Genomic DNA, 22,882 nt, shown 5'->3' with positions numbered 1-22,882 from the left:
CAAGCTCAACTCCAAAGCAATGTTCACATCCATCAGCACTTGGGTAGTGCCATGCTTAGCATACTCCTTTGGAATAATAAAGTGGTCAACCACCGACCTAAGAGCCATTGACATCCAAGTAAGGAAGCTTTTAACTAAGTATGGAATACACCATCCAAACGCCTCCAGCAACAGGCTCTATATATCTAGAAAAGATGGAGGAAGAGGACTACCGAACATTGAAATGGCTCATTATAACACTGTGAAGGAAATGAAGAAATATTTTAAATCGAAAAACTCACCTCTCCTCAAAGCACTATCAGCAGAAGATGACAATATAACAGCACTCAACCTGTCATCTAACAGTTATCCTAGTGAACCATCCAACATCCAAGAGTTATCCGACATATGGCATGGCAAAGCACTTCATGGCAGATTCCCAACAGCACTGAAACATAAGAAAGTCGACAAAGAGAGATCGCTCACGTACCTAAGGGCTGGTTACCTTTTCCCAGAAACTGAAGGCAGATTAACAGCAATTCAGGATCAGGTTGTACCCACCAGAGCGTATCAGAAAAACATAATCGGGAAAAAGTTAACCACGGATAAGTGTCGCAAATGCTCGCTATCACCTGAGACTATACAGCATGTAACGTCATCCTGCCCCATCCTCGCGCCCAAAGAGTACACAGACCGCCACAACGCTATGGCGAAGGCATACCATCAAGCTATTGCCAAAAAGTATGGACTAGTCAAATCAACTCTACCAGTTTATAAGTACTTACCTAAGGAAATACTGGAGAATGAACAGGTGAAACTCTACTGGGACCACCCACTTGTAACGGACAGATCAATTCCTCATAATCGTCCAGACATCGTACTTTTCGAAAAGACACAGAGGAAAGTAACGATTGCAGACATAACAGTACCAGCTGATGACAACATCGAGAAGGCATATACGGAGAAGATAGTGAAATACCATGACCTTGCCTTCGAACTAAGGGAAATTAATAGACTTACCTGTACCACAATTCTTCCACTGATTATCACCACCAATGGCCTGGTTGAAACACATCTGCTGGAGAACACTAAAAAGCGGCCTCGAAGAACATGTGATTGATGACGCACAGAAGGAAGTGATCCTATGGACTACACGCATCGTACGTAGGTTCCTGACGAGCAATTGAGGAACGCTTTGGTCTGCGGTGACCCGGCATCCTCAATAGCCTTACCCGAAATGGTGGAGAAAAAAAAAATATATATATATATATATATATATATATATATATATATATATATATATATATATATATATATATATATATATATATATATATACAACGTGTCCCAAAATTCAACGATAAGCCGGCGCCGTAGGGTGTACATGGTCGTGACTACTTCAGAAAAAAATAAGAAAAAAAATCCAGCTCACTTTGTTATTTAATTACAAAATAACTTAGAAATTCTTCGAAAATTAACAACCTTCATGACATTTTAAGTTACTACGGCAACAATTTTTCAAATATTTTTGTAAATTTTTTTGTGTCGGCAACTTGAGTAGTACTGCTGCCCACCACGATTCCTAAATCTCCTAGAATACTTATAGTTTTTACACAAAAAATAATCAAAATATGTTTTTCCCATAAAATTTTGAAAGATTTTTCCGTTCAGCCCACTTTCCCTCATTGTTTTGTTAAAAAAAGTATGGAAACTATGGCGGCAAGTTTTTCTAAAAATTTACACAACTAACCAAGATTCCAAAATAGTATAATAATCTAAGAAAAATAGTCGCAAAAAAAATATGCGTACCATTTCTTAGAAGGACCAAATTACTTAATTGTTCTCGTTCATAGTGACAATTTTTATTATGTGCCGAAATGAGATTGTTTAAAGTCATTTCTTGGAATTTCAATGGGGTACGTGTGTTGTTGATGAAATTTAGAAATTAAAGAGAAAAATATAGCGAGAGATACACCTTAGAGAAGGATAGTAGATGTTCTTTGTTTAATAACAATAGCACTGATAAAGAAGTTCCTATTCTCGGCAAAGTCAGTACCAATCTCAGAACATAGAAACATGGAATGGACATTCTATGCTACGGATGAATTTTTTGTAGTTCACACATTCGATGTTCCTCTGTCTAGCACGACACTAAGGCAGTGGCGTTATATTGAAAAATTTTCATACTTCCTATCTATTCGTACTGAACATTGATGTTAATGATGTCCGAGTCAACTGTCTCAATTTTGATTGGCAACACTAAGCAACTATCTCACTCCAGTCTTTGGAATGGTTATTTTCCATTCCATGTTTCTATGTTCTGAGATTGGTACTGACTTTGCCGAGAATAGGAACTTCTTTATCAGTGCTATTGTTATTAAACAAAGAACATCTACTATCCTTCTCTAAGGTGTATCTCTCGCTATATTTTTCTCTTTAATTTCTAAATTTCATCAACAACACACGTACCCCATTGAAATTCCAAGAAATGACTTTACACAATCTCATTTCGGCACATAATAAAAATTGTCACTATGAACGAGAACAATTAAGTAATTTAGTTCTTCTAAGAAATGGTACGCATATTTTTTTTGCGACTATTTTTCTTGGATTATTATACTATTTTGGAATCTTGGTTAGTTGTGTAAATTTTTAGAAAAACTTGCCGCCATAGTTTCCATACTTTTTTTAACAAAACAATGAGGGAAAGTGGGCTGAACGGAAAAATCTTTCAAAATTTTATGGGAAAAACATATTTTGATTATTTTTTGTGTAAAAACTATAAGTATTCTAGGAGATTTAGGAATCGTGGTGGGCAGCAGTACTACTCAAGTTGCCGACACAAAAAAATTTACAAAAATTTTTAAAAAATTGTGGCCGTAGTAACTTAAAATGTCATGAAGGTTGTTAATTTTCGAAGAATTTCTAAGTTATTTTGTAATTAAATAACAAAGTGAGCTGGATTTTTTTTCTTATTTTTTCTGAAGTAGTCACGACCATGTACACCCTACAGCGCCGGCTTATCGTTGAATTTTGGGACACGTTGTATATGTGTGTGTGTGTAAATACGAGCGGGTAAACGGCGGTAGTAGAAATCACTCACTTAATATAGGACATGTAGATACGAGCGGGTAAACGGCGGTAGTCGAATTCACTCCCTTAATATAGGACATCACATTGATGGCATCGATTCTTCCCGCTTTGCAAAGATTCCTCTGGAAAAACTTGAATTTCTGCTGAATATGATGTTGTACTCTAAATATGTCCCGAAACCCCATCTTGATACCGAAGAAGAAGGAAGAACTCCATCGTACTTGTTCGAAATTCGAACATTATTCTAAAAACTAATCAAGTTCAATAATATGGAAAATTCCATCTGAATTATTCACAAAACTGGGTCACGCCGAGCGAGCCGTCGATCTACCGAAATCTGCTGACTGGCTAGAAACTATTGATGCAACCGGGGACTCCGTCAGTGCAGTAATACCAAATATGGCAATGTTATTTCTATCGTCATTGTTCGATTTAGTATATAAGCTTAGATTGTAATTAATAAAATCATCATTCATCTTTAATTTGATCAATATACCTCTTCGGCAACTGTGGAGTTAAGACATTCCCTTGAACGTCCTGAGTCTGGTCGTTCAGTTGCCCTAAACTTCAAGCAAGTGTTGTTTCAAACAAAGAAACAACATTTTTTGGTCCTTCGAGCCGGATGTGAACCAGCGACCTATGGCGACAAAACCATTGATGCCCTCTACCACCATAAAGTCATTGATCAAAGGGTCATTCTTATCTTCTGATACACTCTGGGACTTATTCTTGGGTTTCAAGTCCGGTTTTACTTCCATGGGTTTGAAATCCTTTTTAGGATTTGTATTCCTAGCGTGGGGTCTTGGTTTTGCTTGGTCTTGTGCCTCCTGGGGTCCAGCCTGGGAGGGCTCTTTCCGGAAGGTTGGTCTGCCGGCTCCGCGTCCGCGGCCACGGCCCCTACCGCGCCCTCGACCTCGGCCTGGAGGGTTGTATTCCTCCTGCCAGTCGGCTTGGTTTTCGTTTTCGTTATTCATTATAACGTTCGTTTGGTATTTTGGTCGCTTCCAAAGTGTAACGGATCAATCCAAACTTCTTTATTCAAGTTGTTTTAAAGTGGACTGTATATTACTAGATGTTTTATTTGGGCTTCTCCGCCACATAAGATTGTGAATGAACGATAAAATGCGAATAAGACTTGAATTATTTGAGAGGAATTTCAACCAGGAACAACAAAAGAAATAAAGGAAAGTTCGAAAAAGAGGAAGAAGGACTCACCGTGGTTTCCTTGCCTTTTCTTCACACCAATTTCTAGCCTTGTGGTATCTCCAACTCCACTGTCACCTTCACCTTTAACTAGCGATGAGTCTTTTTTCTCTCAGCTATTCACCAACTTATTAACTAGTTTAATCAAAATGTTTATGCGGAAAAGCGAATTTTTCAACTCTTTTAAATTGCGGTAAGACCGGGAACGTGCGACATCGATGCGGAAAACCAAGTGATTGGAAAATCTGGAGGGGATGGAAACGTGATAGGAATTAAGATGGGATTTCAACATGTGAAAATTCCTCTCAAATTATCATCTGACATCAATCTACCGGGTCAGTCCGAAAATGCACCAACCGCATGAATAAAGAAATCCGCATTTCGACTTAATATTGAACATACCCCTCACCCAAAATAGTTATTTTGTAAAGAAAAGAAAAAAATTAGTTCAATTCTTAGAGTTCATCCTTGGCCAGGATCGAAATAATTTAAAAAAAGAAAAAAAAAATGATGGCAAGAACCAAGATCCCGACATCCGAGAACTTTATAGAAAAGGGTTAAATTCAAAATCACCCAATACTGAAGACAAAAAACTAAATTCAATGGGGGATTTTGTCTCAACCCCTTTCCTGAAATTATAAACTAATTAGACAAAAAAAATATTTCTAGATATTTGCCGGGAGTAAAATAACCTTATTAGTCGGTCTGGTGACCGTACCTTTACTAGAACGAATGGAAACTCGTGGAATGTTATCCCTGCCCAAAATTAGCTCCTGAATGATACCTATTGGCCATTCAGCTGGCGGATGACCAGGCTCAAACCAAAGCACGACATCGCCCACTTTCAACGGAGGAGATGGGGTTGTCCATTTTTTGCGCTTAAGATTTTCCACGACGCACTCTGGACCCCATCGGTTCCAAAATCCCTGAACGATCCGCTGCGTTAGTTGCCACCTATCCAAGAGGTTCATCGGCACCTCTGTTAAATCTACTTCTGGGCGAGACAGAAGTTCCGTACCAATTAAAAAATGCCCCGGAGTGAGCCTTTGAATGTCATTAGGTGAACTAGAAAGCACTCCGAGAGGGCGTTAATTTAAAATTGCTTCAACGCGAGTACAAACTGTTTGAAACTCTTCCAGCGTGAGAATCTGAGAACCAATTAATCGCTTCAGGTGATGCTTCACTGATTTTATTCCGGCCTCCCATATGCCACCGAAGTTCGGAGCGTGAGGTGGATTCGAGGGGGTAACCACTTCCGAAATCGATGTACTTTTTAAGCCCGAAATCCCGAAATCATCATCCGAAATCCCGAAATCATTATCCGAAATCCCGAAATCATCACCGAAATCCCGAAATCATCATCCGAAATCCCGAAATCATCACCGAAAACCTGCAATCCTCACCGGACCTTCATAATAATTGTAATAGTAAGGATACATTCCATACATAATTAATTTAAAGAATACTTTTGAAGAATCAAAACGACTAATCAAGATGCTGAAGTATACCTAAAGTAAAGTATGCTTTATACAGGGTGAGTCACGAGGTACTGTATGTACATATTCCTACTCAGGTGCACAATTTAAAAAGGCCTTCTCTTCATACGTTGTATCGAGCGTTTTATACAGGCTGATTTTCGGTTTTCACAAAAAGCTTTGATCCGTCTAACTTTTGAACGGTTATCTCGATTCAATTGAAATTTTTTGGGAAATTTGTTTTGTAATACCTTTAGGAACCAACATATTTAGAATTCTGATAATACAGGTTGTTTTATCTTTGCCAAAAATTTCCCCTGTGAATGGTGTTCTGAAAAAAGTACCACCCAGAGCAGGAGTCGAACCTACGACCCTCTGATTGCCGGTTCTCTCCCAACTGAGCTATCCAGGCAGACGTGGTAATCAGGGGGTCGTAGGTTCGAATCCTGCTCTGGGTGGTACTTTTTTCAGAATTCAATTCCTGTCTGCATGCCGTCAAAACTTTCATAATATTTAATTTCAGACATTAAACTATCTTCTCACTTTTTATTACCTCTTCAACATTTTCGTTTTCGAATGAATCGAATTCTCTCCCTTGAATGATTTAAGAAAAAAAATATTTCAAAATAATCCGAGAGGATTGTATCTATCGTATTTGATACAAATTTAAAAATTGAGTTACGTTTCTCTAATTGAATTTTATATTTTGTTGAATTTTTCCCAACTCTCGTAATATAAAAGTTATTATAAAATTTGTAAATATCAGTTACGATACATTGTCTAGAGACCGACGAAATATACACCTACAAAATTGAAAAGATTGAAGGACTTGTAGGATAGGAAAATATAAGTAATTTTCTTCACAGAAAATCTATCTATGTTCGAATTTCAAAATGTTTTTCAGTATTTCAATATTTTCGAAGAAGCAATACTTCTCGAATAAATTGAGCTGTTTGTCGATGTTTTCCTTTTCAAGGATATGATATTTTTCCTCATCCCCAAAAGCATTCAAAGTGAGAACAAATCGTTCGGACTAATCCTAAATTTCTCGCCGAAATCATTCGCAGTTCACGGAAATCATTCGAAATCATCCGAAATCATTCGCAATCATTCGAAATCTCCCGAAATCATTCGCAATCATCCGAAATCTCCGAAATCATCCGAAATCTTCCTAAATCATCCGAAATCATCTTGATTTCCGAAATCGATGTACATTTTTTACAGAGTGGTTACCCCCTCGGGTGGATTGAAGACCCACGTATTGCTCTGGGCGCTAAATGATTTTTTATTTCCTCATTTCCCGACTGAAGAAACTGCGTCAGCTCTGAAATCTCTCGTGCTGCGCCACGGAAGTTTCGTCCCTGGTCAGAATAGATACATGAAGGGATACCCCTACGAGCGATAAATCGGTCAAATGAAGCTAAAAAGGCGGCCGTGGACAAACTTACCACCACCTCAACGTGAACCGCGCGCGTGGCGAAGCAAACAAACAAAACTATGTATGTTTTTTCCGTTTTGGCATTTCTTCTGGTGGTAAATTTCGTAAGAAAAGGACCACCCACATCCACCCCACATTGCGTGAAACATCTTGAAGGTGTAACACGCGATGAGGGAAGATCAGCCATTGGGGGTTGTAACGGAGCCGCTTGAAACCTATAACGAATGAGACTCCTCGCCGAAGGAATGTAATATTCTCGCTGTAAGAGAGACTGAACCAACTTTGGACCACCATGACCGGAAAAAAGGTGATAGTGATCGCATAATAGCCGAGCCAAATGAGAGTCCCGAGGAACAAAGTACGGATGCCTCGTGTGATAGGGAAGACTTGCTCTATCTAACCTGCCCCCCACCAGCAAAAAACCCGAGCAATCCAAAAACGGGGAGAGTGCACGTAATTTTGGTGAACATAATTTTCCCGCCTTTAAAGAAATAATTTCGGCGCCAAGTAATAATCCTGAGTGATATAAATGAAAAACTTCAAACTATTTTGATACTTTGATGCCGAAATACTTCCCGTCATTTCAGAAGAGGAATGTGACTTGGAAACTCTAGCTTTCAACTTATGCAAGAACCGATATACATAAGAAAACACTCTCTGGGCACGTAATAACAAAGAAAAACGTTCCAAAAAGGTTAACATATAATTTTTCTCGACTGTGGTCACATACGAAACAGGAGGTATGACCTTCGTTTCCGGAAGATCATGATCTACAATAATGGTCCCTTTAGGCCACGAACTAACCGGAGTTACCAGAAAAGGTGACCCGGTCCACCAAGTCTGGTGGACCGGGGGACATTTAAAAACTGAGATGGTTTTAGTCCACGACTAGCAGAGTCAGCGGCATTGAGTTCTCCAGGAATGTGTTTCCAAACCGCATTAGGGCATGCCTCGGAAATTTGTACAACTCTATTCGACACGAATGTCTTTAACTGGTCGTTGAATCCGAAAAACAAATTATTTCCAAATTTGGAAGAGTTAGAGGGAGCGGGTGTAGCAAGCGAATAAGTTTAGTAAGTAAGACAGCAGATCCCAACTCGAGACGATTGATCGTCCAACCCTTGAGTGGGGCAACCTTAGTTTTCGAGCGTAGTAAGTTGCAAACAATGCCGTGTTCAGTCTCCACACGCAGGTATACAACTGCCGCCATGCCTAATATACTAGCATCGCAAAAACCGATGATTTGAACCTTAGACGGGGTACTCGGAACTACGCACCGAGGAATAGAAATATTTTCTAACATCTTGAACTCCTTCTCAAGAGGGTTCCATAGCTCAAGTACATCAGAAGGTAACAGTTCATCCCAGTCCGCCTTAATCAGCCAAAGTCTTTGAAGAATCACCTTTCATAGCGAAGGTCACCCATTGTAATCATACACCCGAGCAACACGTGATAAAATGCCGCGTTTAGTAAGAGTTGTCGGGGTATCATCCACCTTGAAGCGAAATTCATCTTGTATAGGATCCCATATTAAACCCAATACTTTAATTGAAGAAGTACCGATAACAGACAGATCTTTCGATTCCATCGCGCAATCATTGCATACTGAAGGACATGAACTTGCCCATTCTCCCAGTTCAAAACCGCCCAACCGGAGTAGAGCCACCAAATCCTGACACAATTCGTTAGCCTCGGTTGTACTGAAAGCACCGAAGAGAATATCATCCATAAATCGACTGGATTCCAGTATTTGTGCCGCTCGCGGAAATTTCGCACCTTCATCTAATATGAGTTGTTTGACAGTTCGTTGAGCTAAAAACGGACTACTCGATATGCCAAATGTCACCGTGCGTAATTCCCATTCCATGATCGGATCGTCGAAAGAAAACCGCCAGAAAATGTGTTGATACTCGCAATCTTCCGGGTGGAGCCAGATGGCTCGATACATTTGTTTAATATCGCACGTTACAGCGATAGGAAAAAGACGAAATTGAGTAACTATCTGACCAATGTCGCTCTGTAATTTTGGACCGGTACACAAGGTTTCATTCAAACTGACCCCTAATGAAGTTTTTTCCGCTGGAGAAAATACCACCCTTAATTTAGATTTTTCGGTCGATGACTTCAGAACCCCGTGATGTGTCATTACATAGTCGGATTTTCGAGGAGCTGGAACCATATGTCCCTGTTCTACATAGTCACTCAAATTTTTCTTATATAACTTATAATATTCCGGATAGCGTTTGAACCTACATTCCAGTTTATGAAACCGCGCCAGTGATCGCTGCCGATTTGAGCCTAAAACAGGACGAGAACGATTTTTGAAGGGGAGTCTGGTGATGTACCGCCCCTTTAAATCTCGTGAGACCGTAGAACAGAAGTATTCTTCGCAAAAATTATCCTCCGGTGACTGACCCACCCCCGGAATCGAAACATCTTCAGATTGCCAAAACATTTTTAAGGTGTTATTTAGTGACTCTTCCTCCGAAATTGTAAAAAGTGAACTGGCAATTTGAGAAACCGTCGATGGTACACTCCCCATTACTACCCAACCCAATCGCGTAGAAATAGCAGATGGATTCCCTATTATATGTTGCGGTTCGTCCGTCAATACATCCAAGTATGATTGAACCCCTAGTAGAATATCAACCGACGCAGGGCGATAAAATTCAGGATCGGCGAGTCGTAGATCTGAGAAGTTTTCTTTTATTGTAGGGGGGAGGTTTCCTGTCGGCAGGTTCGAAGTTATTTCATCCACAATAGCCGCTTCGAAACAAACTAGTTGTTCTTCATTGAACACTGACGTCAATGAGCAAGAAATCAAACCGCGAACTGAAGAGAGCTGATTATTACCCACCCCAGAAATCTGAAGTTTACACTTCCTTTTCGGAACACCGAGCCGTAATGCAAAGTTCGCTGTGACCAAATTCATCTGACTACCAGAATCCAACACCAACCTACAAGTTTGCCATAACCCATTTATATCTCGAACTCTCCAACCTTCTTTTTAAATCCGAATTCTCCCTTTCGAGAGTTTCACTCCTATTTTTCAACGCCTGGATTTCTAAAAGTAATCTAGCCTCAGATGCGGATATGCAATTTTTAACCTCCTTCTTACTTTCCCGAATTTCCTCTAAGATTTTTTTCATTGTAATTTCCTCTGATTCATTGTTCGGCATTATCGGATCTTTATCAAAACTAGTAGGTATAATATAAAATGACTATGAGTGGGATCAAAAATTTTGAACATAAACAATTCAGGAAATGAACAGAGGACACACTTTTCACTCCGCTGTGGCCGATCAGGGAGACTTTAAATTATGACATATACAGGGCGGCCAGGGTTAAATAAGGCAATGCAACAAAGGTAGAAAGAGGACTATTCAACATAGAACGCAATGTTTACGAAATGCAACGAGATAGTGGTGTGCTCCCACAGCAACCGCAGTGGATCCCCGCTTAAGAGTCAGTAGGCAGTACGGATAACAAATCAACTCGAATCAGTGTAATCGTCGGTGCGATTCTAACGTGCGCAATGAAGAAGGATGCGACTTTCACCTCTAGGGAAACAAACAATAAAAAAGTAACGAAAACAGCTATCGTCTAAATTTCGTGAAAATTGAAAAATTGCTTACGTGTCCAGCACAAAACAGCACTTTGGAAACAATAATTCACAATATTTCTTATAGACTCTACTTTCATATTTATGAATTTCAAAATTTATTTGCCAAGCAAGAACATACGTGTACCGTGTATCGATTGTTAGCGTTATCTTTTCATCCAAATTCCTGAAAACCTGTTTTACTCAAATTAAGTGTTATTCTTCTTTGCACTTTTTCATCAAACTGATGAGGGCCAAAAGCCCGGTTAATATTTTTTGAGAGGGCTTCGCATTGAACTCTAAACAAGTTCAGGGGAGTTGAACAACTTGGTAGGGGTACCATCAACGAGACAGGGACCTATCAATCTGATGATTTCGTTTGTTCAACATCAAATATTGTAAGGGATATACACAGACGAATCAGCAACCTCACAACCGCATAATTAGTATCGCGAGTATGTAATACTTTGTCCAAGGAATGAACACTATAAATCGCTGAATGACAGAATTATTGAAACGTTTCCCACTTCACTCATTATTTTAAGCAGTGACCCCGTTGCTTCGGAAGAAGAAGATGAGATAGCTAACTTCCCGGAAGAATATCTCAATAGCGCAACACCAAGTGAAATGCCCCGCCATAAACTCCACTTCAAAGTCGTCGTACCAATTATACTTCTTAGAAATTTATCTTTGGCTGACGGATTGATCAATGGTACCCGTCTGTTGGTGTTGGATGTAACGGATGTTCTTTTGACAGATAAAATTGTTACCGGTCGATTTTCAGGAAGATCAGTTCTCATGCCTAGAATGGATCTGACATCTTGCGACCAAAATATTCCGTATGTTCTGAAAAGAAGACAATTTCCGGTTAAGGTATGCTTTGCTCTCACTATCAATATGGCACAGGCGCAAACTTCCGATGAAGTAGGTATTTATCTTGCAACTCCAGTTTTTCCTCACGGACAACTTTACGTCGCATTTTCAAGAGTTCGCAATTAAAGTGCCGTAAAAGTTGAACTGCTAAGAACAGAACGAGAGGGTAAATCAGTGAAAAAGGCAAAGAAAAATGTAACCACGAATATAGTTTCAGCGCAATTCTAAATTCTTATCAGTATTTCATACAATCCTATTCAATTTGATTCCATCACACAAGAATAAATACAAATACAGTGAACTCTCGATAAGTCGAACTCTTTGATAAGTCGAACTGTTTCTCCGGTCCCGATTCCTGCGTATCTTACCCTATGTTATTTCACCTCAATGAGTCGAACAGTGTTCTTGGGACTAGAGAGACTAATAGATGAGTCGAACTGCTGGAAGGGCTCCGCGAAAATCTCCACCTCTATGAGTCGTACTCCTGACCACCATCGCCTCAATGAGTCGAACTTTTTGATCTAACAAATGAAAGCGAAAAGGATTCGTTACTTGTCAGGCGAAAGTGCTAGCGTTAATGAAGACACTTGTGCTGAATGGCTAGCTCATCTATCGGATTTATTGGAAACGTACACTTCCGATGAGATCTACAACGCAGACGAAACCGGGCTGTTTTACAGATGTTTACCCAACAAAACATTAGATTTCAAAAACACAGATTGTCATGGTGGTAAGGAAAGTAAAGAACGTTTAACTGTTTTGCTTGCTGTTAATATGAGCGGTTCAGTGAAACGTGTACCATGCGTTATAGGCAAATCGCTGAAGCCCCGTTGTTTCAAAAATGTTAAAACCTTTCCTACAGAGTATATTGCCAATTCTAGAGCATGGATGACTGGAATTATTTTTAGAGAATGGTTGCAAAAGTGGTATAACGAGTTGACAAAAAAAAAGAGGGCTCTTCTCTTCATAGACAATTGTCCAGCTCATAATCCCTTGCCTGTTCTTATATCGTTAAAAGTAGAGTTTCTACCACCGAACACGACATCGAAACTACAGCCCTTGGATTTGGGGATCATTAAAAATTTCAAGGTTAAATACCGTACTGAAGTAGTAAACCATGTGCTTCGACAAATACAGGAAAATCGTGCTGTAGTCCCAATAAATGTATTAGAAGCTCTACATTTCATCAAGAAGGCATGGGATGAAGTGAGCCCTCGAACAATTCAGAATTGTCTTTCTGCATGTGGATTCGACGTGATTACCACCGATGAATCAGACACAGCGCTGGAAAATCCAGAAGAAGTGGAAATTGATGTATGAGGAGTCCTTTCATCTGTATTTGATGTGGATGTAAACTTTAACGAATTTGTGGAGGTGGATTGTGATCTACCGGTATGCTTTCCACCTACATATGAAAATATCGTACGTGAAGTACAAAGGGAAGAAGAAGACGATGCAGGTTTCGACAATTTGGAGGACCCTGAAATTGAGCCACCTACACCACCAACTGTTCAAGAAGCTAGACAAGCTATCGACACGATCAGATGTTTTCTGGAAAGTTCTGAAGATATCGAATACGTCATTTTCAGGAAACTAAATGAAATATTTTCGGTCGTTTCCGAATTGGAAAAAAAACGTTTTAAGCAAATGAAAATTTGCGATTCTTTTAAACCCGTATGAATTTTATGAATAAGATATGTAATTAGAATATGTACAATGTATGTATACATATTTTTCATTAAATGTATAATACATATACGCTTGCTTCTCATTGACTACCGATGATCAATATTACCTCGAGTTTTTCCCTCAATGAGTCGAACTCCCACCTTAATAACTCGAACGTTTGGTGAGCCGAACCATAGATAAGTCGAACAGTTTTATGTGGTCCCTGGGAGTTCGACTTATCGAGAGTCCACTGTATTTCAAATCATTTTTAGCACTTCTTCCAGAATTAATTTTCAATTTTCGAGAATATCTATTTGAGCTCTTCATAGTGTTCCCTTTCGTACAAAACTCCTTTCTTCATCTCTTGCTATATCAGGTTGTTGTGTCAATTAAAATTTTTCGAATATATCTCTAGGAAAGGGGCACGTAGAGGCAGATTAGGACAAATCCTTATGGATGTGCAGAGCTGCTCTGGGTGATACTTTTTTCAGAATTCAATTCCTGTCTGCATGCAATATCTATTGATGTTTGCGGATGAAAACCAAATAGTAAAGAATTATTGTTATGCTGTCGTTAAATCAAAACTGACTGATAGAGCCCTAGCAGAGGTTTCCACATCTAATATTCCTGATAATTGGGGATTATTAAAGAACTTTTTATATAGCAAATTTGGTGATTATATTAATTTAGACGTTTTGATTCAAAACTTACATTTTTTGACTAAAAAACCTCATGAAGATTTATTAGCTTTTATTGATAAAATTATCGCAATGAAAATTAGAATAAATTACAGAATTGATGCCGATGTAATGCCTGATCCAGAGAAACAAATTTATAAATCAAATATTCACAAAATTTGTAAAACTGTGCTAATTTCGAATGCCCCTGTAGAATTGAGAACATATTTGATTACCAATAATGCACTTTCTTTCGACGAAACGGTCAATGCCGTGAAGAATGATTATCTGTGCAATATGGCACAACATGAATTATTAGATAAGAGTCGTCGCAACAAGAATATGCAACCGTCGAATAAAGCATTCAATTATCAGTCGACGTACCGAAATAATTATTCATTTAATCATCAGCCGAGAAAAAATGTTAATACATTTTATAATAATCAGCAAAATTTTCCGTCTCAGCCGATTCAGATTAAACAGCGGCCAGTGAAAACCCATTATCATATCTAGAAACTTTCGAAAGATCAAATCCACATCAACGAAATCAAATTGTTAATGTTTTTAAGCCTAACCCAAATTGTAGAAATAATAGTCCGCCTGAAAAAATGTCTATACAGACTAGAAATTACACGCAAAAAAGAGCAAATTATTCGACGCAAAACAATGCAAAGAAACTTTTATAATAATCGCAATGAGAATTATCCAAATGTTTGTCATCGTAATAAAAATATTCCGAATTTTACGTTCGAAGAATTGACTCACGCTGAACAAGAAGAGCGAAAGAAGAATTTTTATAGTCAATCAAAACCTTCTACATCAAAGATGCAACCCAATCAAAATTTTCGTCAATCAGCCGAAAAACTCGCGGTTTAAACCAAACGTTAGAATATCATAATCAATTACCCTATGTAGAATTTGAATATCCTAAGTGTAAATTATTGATTGATAATGGATATTCTGTTTGTCAAATTGATCCAAAATTCGCTTACAATAATGTTTAAGAAAATATTTTTAGAGAAGATACTACCCTAACTGCATGTTTCAGATCTCAAACGTCAAACGAAAAAGTGTTATTACCTTTATTTTCCGAATTAAGCATTAATGATTGTCATCCCTTTGTTCTTTACAAATTTCATAAAAATTATGATGTTCTAATAGGAGCAGATTTCCTCAATAAATACGATTTGAGAATTGAATTCAAAAATATGGTTTTAGAAAGTGATTTTTGTCAAATCCCTTTTAAATATAAACAAGTTTGCCAAAATCCTACAAAAATTCCTATAGATTTGAGTCACTTAGAACCCAAAATAGAGTCAGCTCATCAAAATCTTTCAAACCAATGATAAAGTCCTTCAATTACCGGGTCAACCATTGAATTTTTCAAGTAGAATAAAACACAGAATTAGAACGATTGATGAAAATCCAGTTCACTGTAAAATTTATCGTTATCCAGAGATTCATCGTGAAGAAGTGAAAAACCGAATTGAAGGTTTATTGGAAAAGAAAATAATCAGACCGAGTATATCTCCTTGGTCATTTCCCGTAGTAATTGTTCCTAAAAAACAGGACTTCAATTCATCCTGAACATGTCGTCGAGTAAGGAAGTCGATGCGGGTGTTTCCCTTCAACTTACGATTCCCCAATGCGGTTACTGTAAGAATTCAATAGTGAAACATTGTTGTAGATAATAAACTGCAATAAACTGTTCCACCCTAGTTGCAGTGCTAAAAAGAAAAAATGCTGTGATGTCGAGTTATCCAACTCCTATGTTAGTGACAAAAACGGAGGAGATATATCTCCATCAAGGGAAGCAACAGCGAAATCAATTTCTGGTGATTCATCCCACAACAATCTTCTGCTGAAAATTATCTTCTAACTTGAATCGAAGAATAATATATTGATGGAAAATAATTCCCTACTGAAAATCAAAATGTCTACATTGGAAGATGTCATTCAAAAAAAGGATAATGAATTAAACATTCTGATGAAAGAAAAACCGACAACACACTTGATGAGTCAGGTACAGGTGAACGGGAATTCCGCCGGTGGTAAATGTTGGAAAATGTTATTGAAAAAATATGCTATATTTATATGGATGATATAATATTATTTTCAAAAACGCTTGAACAGCATTTAGCTGATATCCATAATATTTTACAAACACTTGCATCAGAAAATCTGAAAATTCCGTTAGATAAATGTCATTTCTTTAAAAAAGAAATTGAATTTCTTGGTCATGTAATAACCCCTGAAGGAATCAAACCAAATCCAAATAAATTAGAAGTTATTCAAAATTATCCTATTCCTAAAACACAGAAGGAAATTAAATCTTTCCTTGGTCTTATAGGATATTACAGAAAATTCATTCCCAATTTTGCAAAAATTATCAAACCATTGACAATGTGTTTGAAGAAGAATGCAAAGATTAATATTGATAACTCTGATTACATTGAATCCTTTGAATTATGCAAAAATAATTTTTTGAATCGCCCAATTCTCCGATATCTCGAATTTAATGCTCCCTTTGTTTTGACAACTGATGCGTCAGGTTTTGCCATAGGTTCAGTTTTATCCCAAAGAGAACCACCTGATGATCTTCCGATCGCCTACGAAAGTCATACTGTAAATCCCGCAGAAACTCGATATAGCAAAATAGAAAAAGAATTATTATCAATTGTTTGGTCGTGTAAACATTTTCGACCATATCTCTACGAAAGGAAATTCACGATCTACACAGATCATAAACCATTAATTTGGCTATTTTCGTTAAAAGAACCGAATTCAAGATTAATGCGCTGGAGAATCAAGTTAGAAGAATACGATTATGAAATCAAGTATAGAAAAGGATCGATGAATAATGCCGATGCATTAAGTAGAATTATATGGAAATCTGACAATAAGAAAACTTATGAACATTTTTTGAAACTAAATGAAAATAATGATATTCCAGAATCAAATAATGTTAAAGAAAAAGAAGGTAATTTATTTGAAGCTCCAAAAAAGTATTCATTTGAACATTGTGTATCTAGAGATCTAGAAAGGAGTAAAGGTATCGCGTCAATTTTTAAAAATAAATACGGAAATGCATTTGAATTAAAATTACATTATAAGGGTATTGGTGAAGTCGCATCTATTAGAAAAGACAATAAGAATATTTATTATTTAATATCAAAAGAATTTTATTTTAATAAACCTAATTATGAAAATGTTTTTGAATGTTTAATCAAGCTCAAAGAATTATGTGAATATAATAACGACAAATATTCAGCATTACCGCGATTAGCAAGTGGTCTAGATAGATTGGAATGGTCATGCATTTTCAATATGATCAAATATATTTTCAACGAATCAAAAATTAATGTAGTTATTTATTATTTATGAAAAACAAAAAATGAATATATTGGAGAGTTTAGTGGAATCGAAGATGACGAAATTTCTTTGATTAATCATATATCAGATGATGAATTAGATGAATGTGTTGATCTTTTAACTAACCCTAATGAGGAATTACCAGATTTAGAAAATGAAGATTCAAGTAAATTAAAAACAGGAAATATTATTATACATGGCGATATCACAGTTCACAGTGGTATTGAAAACCCCATTTTAGAAATTCCTTACACTGAGAGAAGCGTAAATGCCTATCCGTTACAAATTATTTTCGAAACAGCATCGAATTTCAATGTCACAAAAATTAAATTATTTGGAGATAAACTTAGATTCAGAGTGTCCATTAATTCAATTGATAAAGATATTTTTCAGTTCAATAAAGAATTCGTACAACCCAAAAAGTCATATACTATATATTTTGCGTCTCAGGAATTAGAAAAACCTTTTATAACCATTTTACAGAATAAATTTGATTATGAAACCCTCAATTTCAAAATTTCGAATATTTTGCTAGAAGACATAGAAGATAAAGAAGAACAACTTTTGAGAATTCAACAATACCATGAAACCAAGACTATTCATCGTGAAAATTTAATAAGTTCGTGAGAAAAAAGTATTATTGGCCGAATATGAATAGAGATGTTCAAAATTATATTGATGCATGTGAAATTTTTTAAAAGAATAAGTACGAAAAGACACCCATTGAATTACAGTTCAAACCAAACCCGATAGGATCAAAACCATTCACAAATATTTATTGTGATATTATAAGATTTGGACAAAATTATTGCTAGAGCATTGTAGACTCATTTTCAAGGTAAGGTCAGTGTTACCCTTTACTTCAAAAAACGGGACCAGAAATTGTAAATGAATAAATTATATTTTTCAGTCATTATGGCATTCCTATAAAAATAACCTGTGACAATGAACTTGAATTTAAAAATAGCGAAGTACAAGATTTTTGCAGAGTCCATCAAATTGAAATTCATTACATTACTAATTACAATCCTAACTCAAATGCTCTAGTAGAAAGATTCCATTCAACCCTGATCGAACAAAGGAGAACTATTGAATCTAAAAACTCCGCATTCCAAAGTAAATTGGCACAAGCTTTATTAAGTTATAATAATTCAAATCATTCTAGCCTAGAATTAACACCTATGCAAATAATAAAGGCAGATTTAAATTATTCTTTACCAATCGAACAAACTCACAACGAGAAAAGTCAAAATTACGTTGAGAATTATATTGAGAATTTAAATGATATAACGAAACACTTGGAGAAAAATCAAAAGAGGGCAATCGAAAAGTTAGATAAAGTAAATGAAAAACGTTCAGCAAAAAGTAGTTATGAACTGAATGAAAACTTCACTTTTATAAAAAATCCAACAACGCGTAAACTCGATACCGTATACAAAAAAGTAGATGCTCGAGAAATCGATACACATAGAATTCAGGATAAGAAAAATAAACACATTTATCATAAGAAAATTTTAAAACAAAGAAAAAAGTAGTTAAATATTTTGTTTCAGATCAAGATGAAATACGTCACATTTACCTCACAATTATTCCCTTAGAAAATAATACCCTTCCAATTTTATAAGGAAAAGCCTACATTACAAAAAGGCATATACAATTGATTTATCATATTGATTTGAGCCAAATCGAAGATTTAATAATCAAATATCAAAAAGAGATTGATCATTTCAAAAATAAACAACTAGGGTTTTCTCAGACAGCACATAATCAGTATTTACAACATTCAAATTTAATAAATGTAAAAACATAAGAAGAACTTTTAACTCGGAGAATTCGAGAAAAAAGAGGAATGATTAATGTTGGAGGCAAAATATCGAAGATATTAGATATCATCAGAACATAGGATTCTGATGACGAAGAGCTTTACCAAAGTCATTTTGAAAGTATAAAGAAAAACGAAGAGACACTTATGAAGAAATAAAAAAAATTGCTACTTTTATAAATGACTCGAAAAATAAGTAAATTAATAAATTTCAGAAAATAACAGAAAATTTCAAATTGCTTCGTACTGTACCTCAACTAGAACGTATTGAACAAATGCATCTCATGACTTTTGAAATTTAAGACATCAAAAATATTTTGGATGAGATTCAGACAGCAGTGAGTTTTGCAAGATTGCACATCCTGCATGAATCCATTCTTCCTTACACAAAATTTGCGGAAATTGTCAAAAACGATACTATCATTCCAATGCATCACTTAAAAGATTATTTTCAGATATGTCATACCAAAGTCATTTTCAAAGAAAAAACATTGTTATTTCTAATTTCAATTCCAACGGTTTATGAAGAAAAATATAATCTATACAAGTTTTACTATATACCTCAACGTAATTTGTCCCTTCCTTTCACAAACCCCTATATGCTCACTCGAGACGAAGAACTAAGATGGTCCACGAAACAATGTCATCAAGTAGAAGACTACCTCTGTGATCAAGATTCCCTCGACAGGCCTCCAGAATGCATGAAAAATGTTTTGAAAACTCATTTAGAAAGCTGTCCCAAAAAAGAATCACCCTCACCACCAAATTTAGAAGCATTGGAAGATGGAAGTATTTTGTCGATCAATAATTTGGAAATCCAAGAAAAATGCCCACAGCAGACAAAGTATCATTTTACTCTGCCAATGGCTATAATATAGTCCAAGTGTATCATTAGTAACAATCAAAAAGAAACTTACCCCATCCAAGTTGAAAACGAAGAAAAATACATCGTTTTACCAAAACCTACATTTTTCAATAATCACTCCAAGGAAGAAGAAAAAGAAGACTACGAGGAGGAAGCGATTTCAGATATCCAGCTAGAAGAAATTGAAGACTGGAAATGAAATTCATCGATATCAACATTTGTGATTATTGTGATTCTTATAATAATTTTAACAAAAATTTGGGTAATTTGTTAAGTTTTTCATAATTTTAAAGCTACACCTCAAAGAGGTGATACCTTTATCCAAAGGAGGGAGGAATTATGTAATCGCACCCCATACTAATTCAATGTATCCAGATTAACCATAAGCATTGTATTATAATAATTTTAACGAAAATTTGGGTAATTTGTGAAGTATTTCATAATTTTAAAGCTACACCTCAAAGAGGTGATACCTTAATCCAAAAGGGGGAGGAATTATGTAATCGCACCCCATACTAATTCAATGTAACTTATCCAGATTAACTATAAGCATTGTATATGACTTTGTTGCAGCCTGCAAAGTCAGCAATGAACACCTGCAGCGCTGAGTCACATCCTATAGATAAGATATTTGTATAAAAGCATCTTCTTCCTTGCTTTCAGCGAAGAAATAGATCTAGAGCCTTAGTCGATAGTCATAGTTTACAGAGAATATGCAAATATTCTCTATTGTAAATAAAGTGTTTTTTGAAAACCAAGTCTTCAACCCAAAATTCATAATTATATATTATTTATTACTGATTTTACTGAAAATGTGTCTACCTTTAATTCTATGGTTTTCAAAAAAGATCCCTTGAACAAAAAACCCAAGTATCATTGAACAAAATTTTAGAGCTATTTATTGATGAATTTCTATTTATTTGAGGCCGTGAGAATTCTTTTTGTTGATATATGGGAACGAAAAGAGAGTATGGATAAAGGATAACAGAAAGCATTATCAAATAGGTATCAAATAAAATTAATTTTAGAGCTGTGAGTAATACTTGAAAACCTTTAATGAAAAACACGAAAAGAGAATATGGATAAAGGATAACAGAAAGCATAATCAAATATAAAATGAAATTAATTAATAATAATAACTAATACGTGAAAAACCTTAATTAGAAATCTTTAAGATATATATCATTTTCAGATTGATCAGCGATGAATACATAGGAAGCATAAAAAGTTTCTTTCATTGGAATTTAGTTTGAATGTTCCTCCTTATTAGATATTATTTCAATAAACTAACATTTTGTTACTTAAGGTTATCAATTTCTTACATGCATAAAAATCTAAAAAACATTGTTCAATTTTATATTATTCATCTTTCTTTTGTATGAATCTTGTGTTTTAGAATGAGTAAATCGTACTTACTGTTGCTTCCACTAAATTTTTGACCCCTCTATCTCTGATTTTCAAAGATAACAATGCAAATCAATAAAATCATTATTATCTCATCACATTTTTCATTGAATTTGTAAAATAGTTTATATCAATATGTATGAATCTATAATCTTAATGGAGTTTCAATATTTTACGAGAAAAACGGAATGGAGAAGTAATTTTGCACTATATGAAGAATCTGAATGAGCGTTTTTTTTTTAGAAATTTTCAGGGATCATCTATTCGATGGAGGAATTTTCAGTTTTTGGGGGTATGAGTAGAGAAGTATAAAGTATAAAAATTAGTATTTTTTGTTTTATACTTGAGTGCGAAACAACGTCTTCATATCGATTTTGAGAAAATTTGGTAATCTTATGTAAGCTCAGCAGGCTTATATTTAATTATTTATGCTCAAGCAGAATATGAATATGTTTTTTGAGAATACGACCATAAGTCATTTCAGAATGAAATAAATATTCCCAAAAAAGGTAGAGTTGTGTCTCTATTAATCTTCTCATCGAAATGTAATGGACTCATAATCATAGTTATTGTTCAAACGAAAATATTGAAATTCCTTAGAGTCCAATCCCCTTTTCACAGTAAGCATTATTCGAAATAGGATAACCAATTATTTCACCTAGTTTGTTAATAAATTTAGCCATTGTCTTCCGTGTATCCACATTCTGATGATACAACAAATTGTCAATAAGTAGGTCGAAAGCTTAGGTTAGGTTAGGTTAGGTTAGGTTAGTTATTTCACCTAGTTTGTTAATAAATTTAGCCATTGTCTTCCGTGTATCCACATTCTGATGATACAACAAATTGTCAATAAGTAGGTCGAAAGCATAGGTGAATGATTTTACTTGTAGAACAATGAATCGAGAAATAGACGTAGTACAAGTTACACCGCTCGTTTTATTTTCCTAAGATGGTTCTCCATCTATGCCCAATAAGAGCAAATTAAGTTTGAAGAAATCAAACAACACAGTTTATTACATGGCGATCCTGCCATTTCGAATCAAGTGAAATAAGAAGAAAAATAAAAATCCAACATGGGAAAATCCCAATCGAAGGAAGAAGTGATAATTGCTCAAGCAGGTAACTCTGGAGGAGAATCTACGAAGGTAGGCAGTGGAAATTTGTCAATGGGTGAAGTTTGCTCCATCATCGCAATAGTTTTTTCACTGGGTCTATTCATTTACCTGATGGTTCAATGGATAAAGAAGCGCATTCAGAGGAAGATTAGGACAGAAATCAGACGCAGCCAGGAACTGATCTAACAAAATCTGGAAAAAAAGTGACATAGCTGGTGTGGTAAAAAAAAAAACAAAAAAAAAAAAAGTGCGTGAGTACAAAGTGTGCAAGTGTTATGTGAGCTACGTATATTTTAA

The 22,882-nt window shown here is 35.8% G+C and overlaps 1 protein-coding gene and 1 long non-coding RNA gene across 2 annotated transcripts; both read left to right on the top strand.

The window, feature by feature from the left end:
- Nucleotides 1-12,190: 12,190 nt before the first annotated feature.
- On the top strand, nt 12,191-13,342 carry LOC123319197 (tigger transposable element-derived protein 6-like). The gene is made up of 2 exons (XM_044906060.1): nt 12,191-12,976; nt 13,037-13,342. Exons 1-2 carry the CDS (start codon nt 12,191-12,193, stop codon nt 13,340-13,342), a joined length of 1,092 nt encoding a protein of 363 aa, XP_044761995.1.
- An 8,779-nt stretch (nt 13,343-22,121) lies between these two features.
- LOC123318599 lies at nt 22,122-22,397 on the top strand. The gene is made up of 2 exons (XR_006538379.1): nt 22,122-22,204; nt 22,328-22,397. It is a non-coding gene; the product is annotated as an uncharacterized LOC123318599 (long non-coding RNA).
- Nucleotides 22,398-22,882: the final 485 nt, after the last annotated feature.

This window comes from Coccinella septempunctata, chromosome 8 (assembly GCF_907165205.1).
Source record: "Coccinella septempunctata chromosome 8, icCocSept1.1, whole genome shotgun sequence".
Taxonomy (NCBI): Eukaryota; Metazoa; Arthropoda; class Insecta; order Coleoptera; family Coccinellidae; genus Coccinella; species Coccinella septempunctata.
This window is presented reverse-complemented; position numbering and strand designations above follow the sequence as displayed.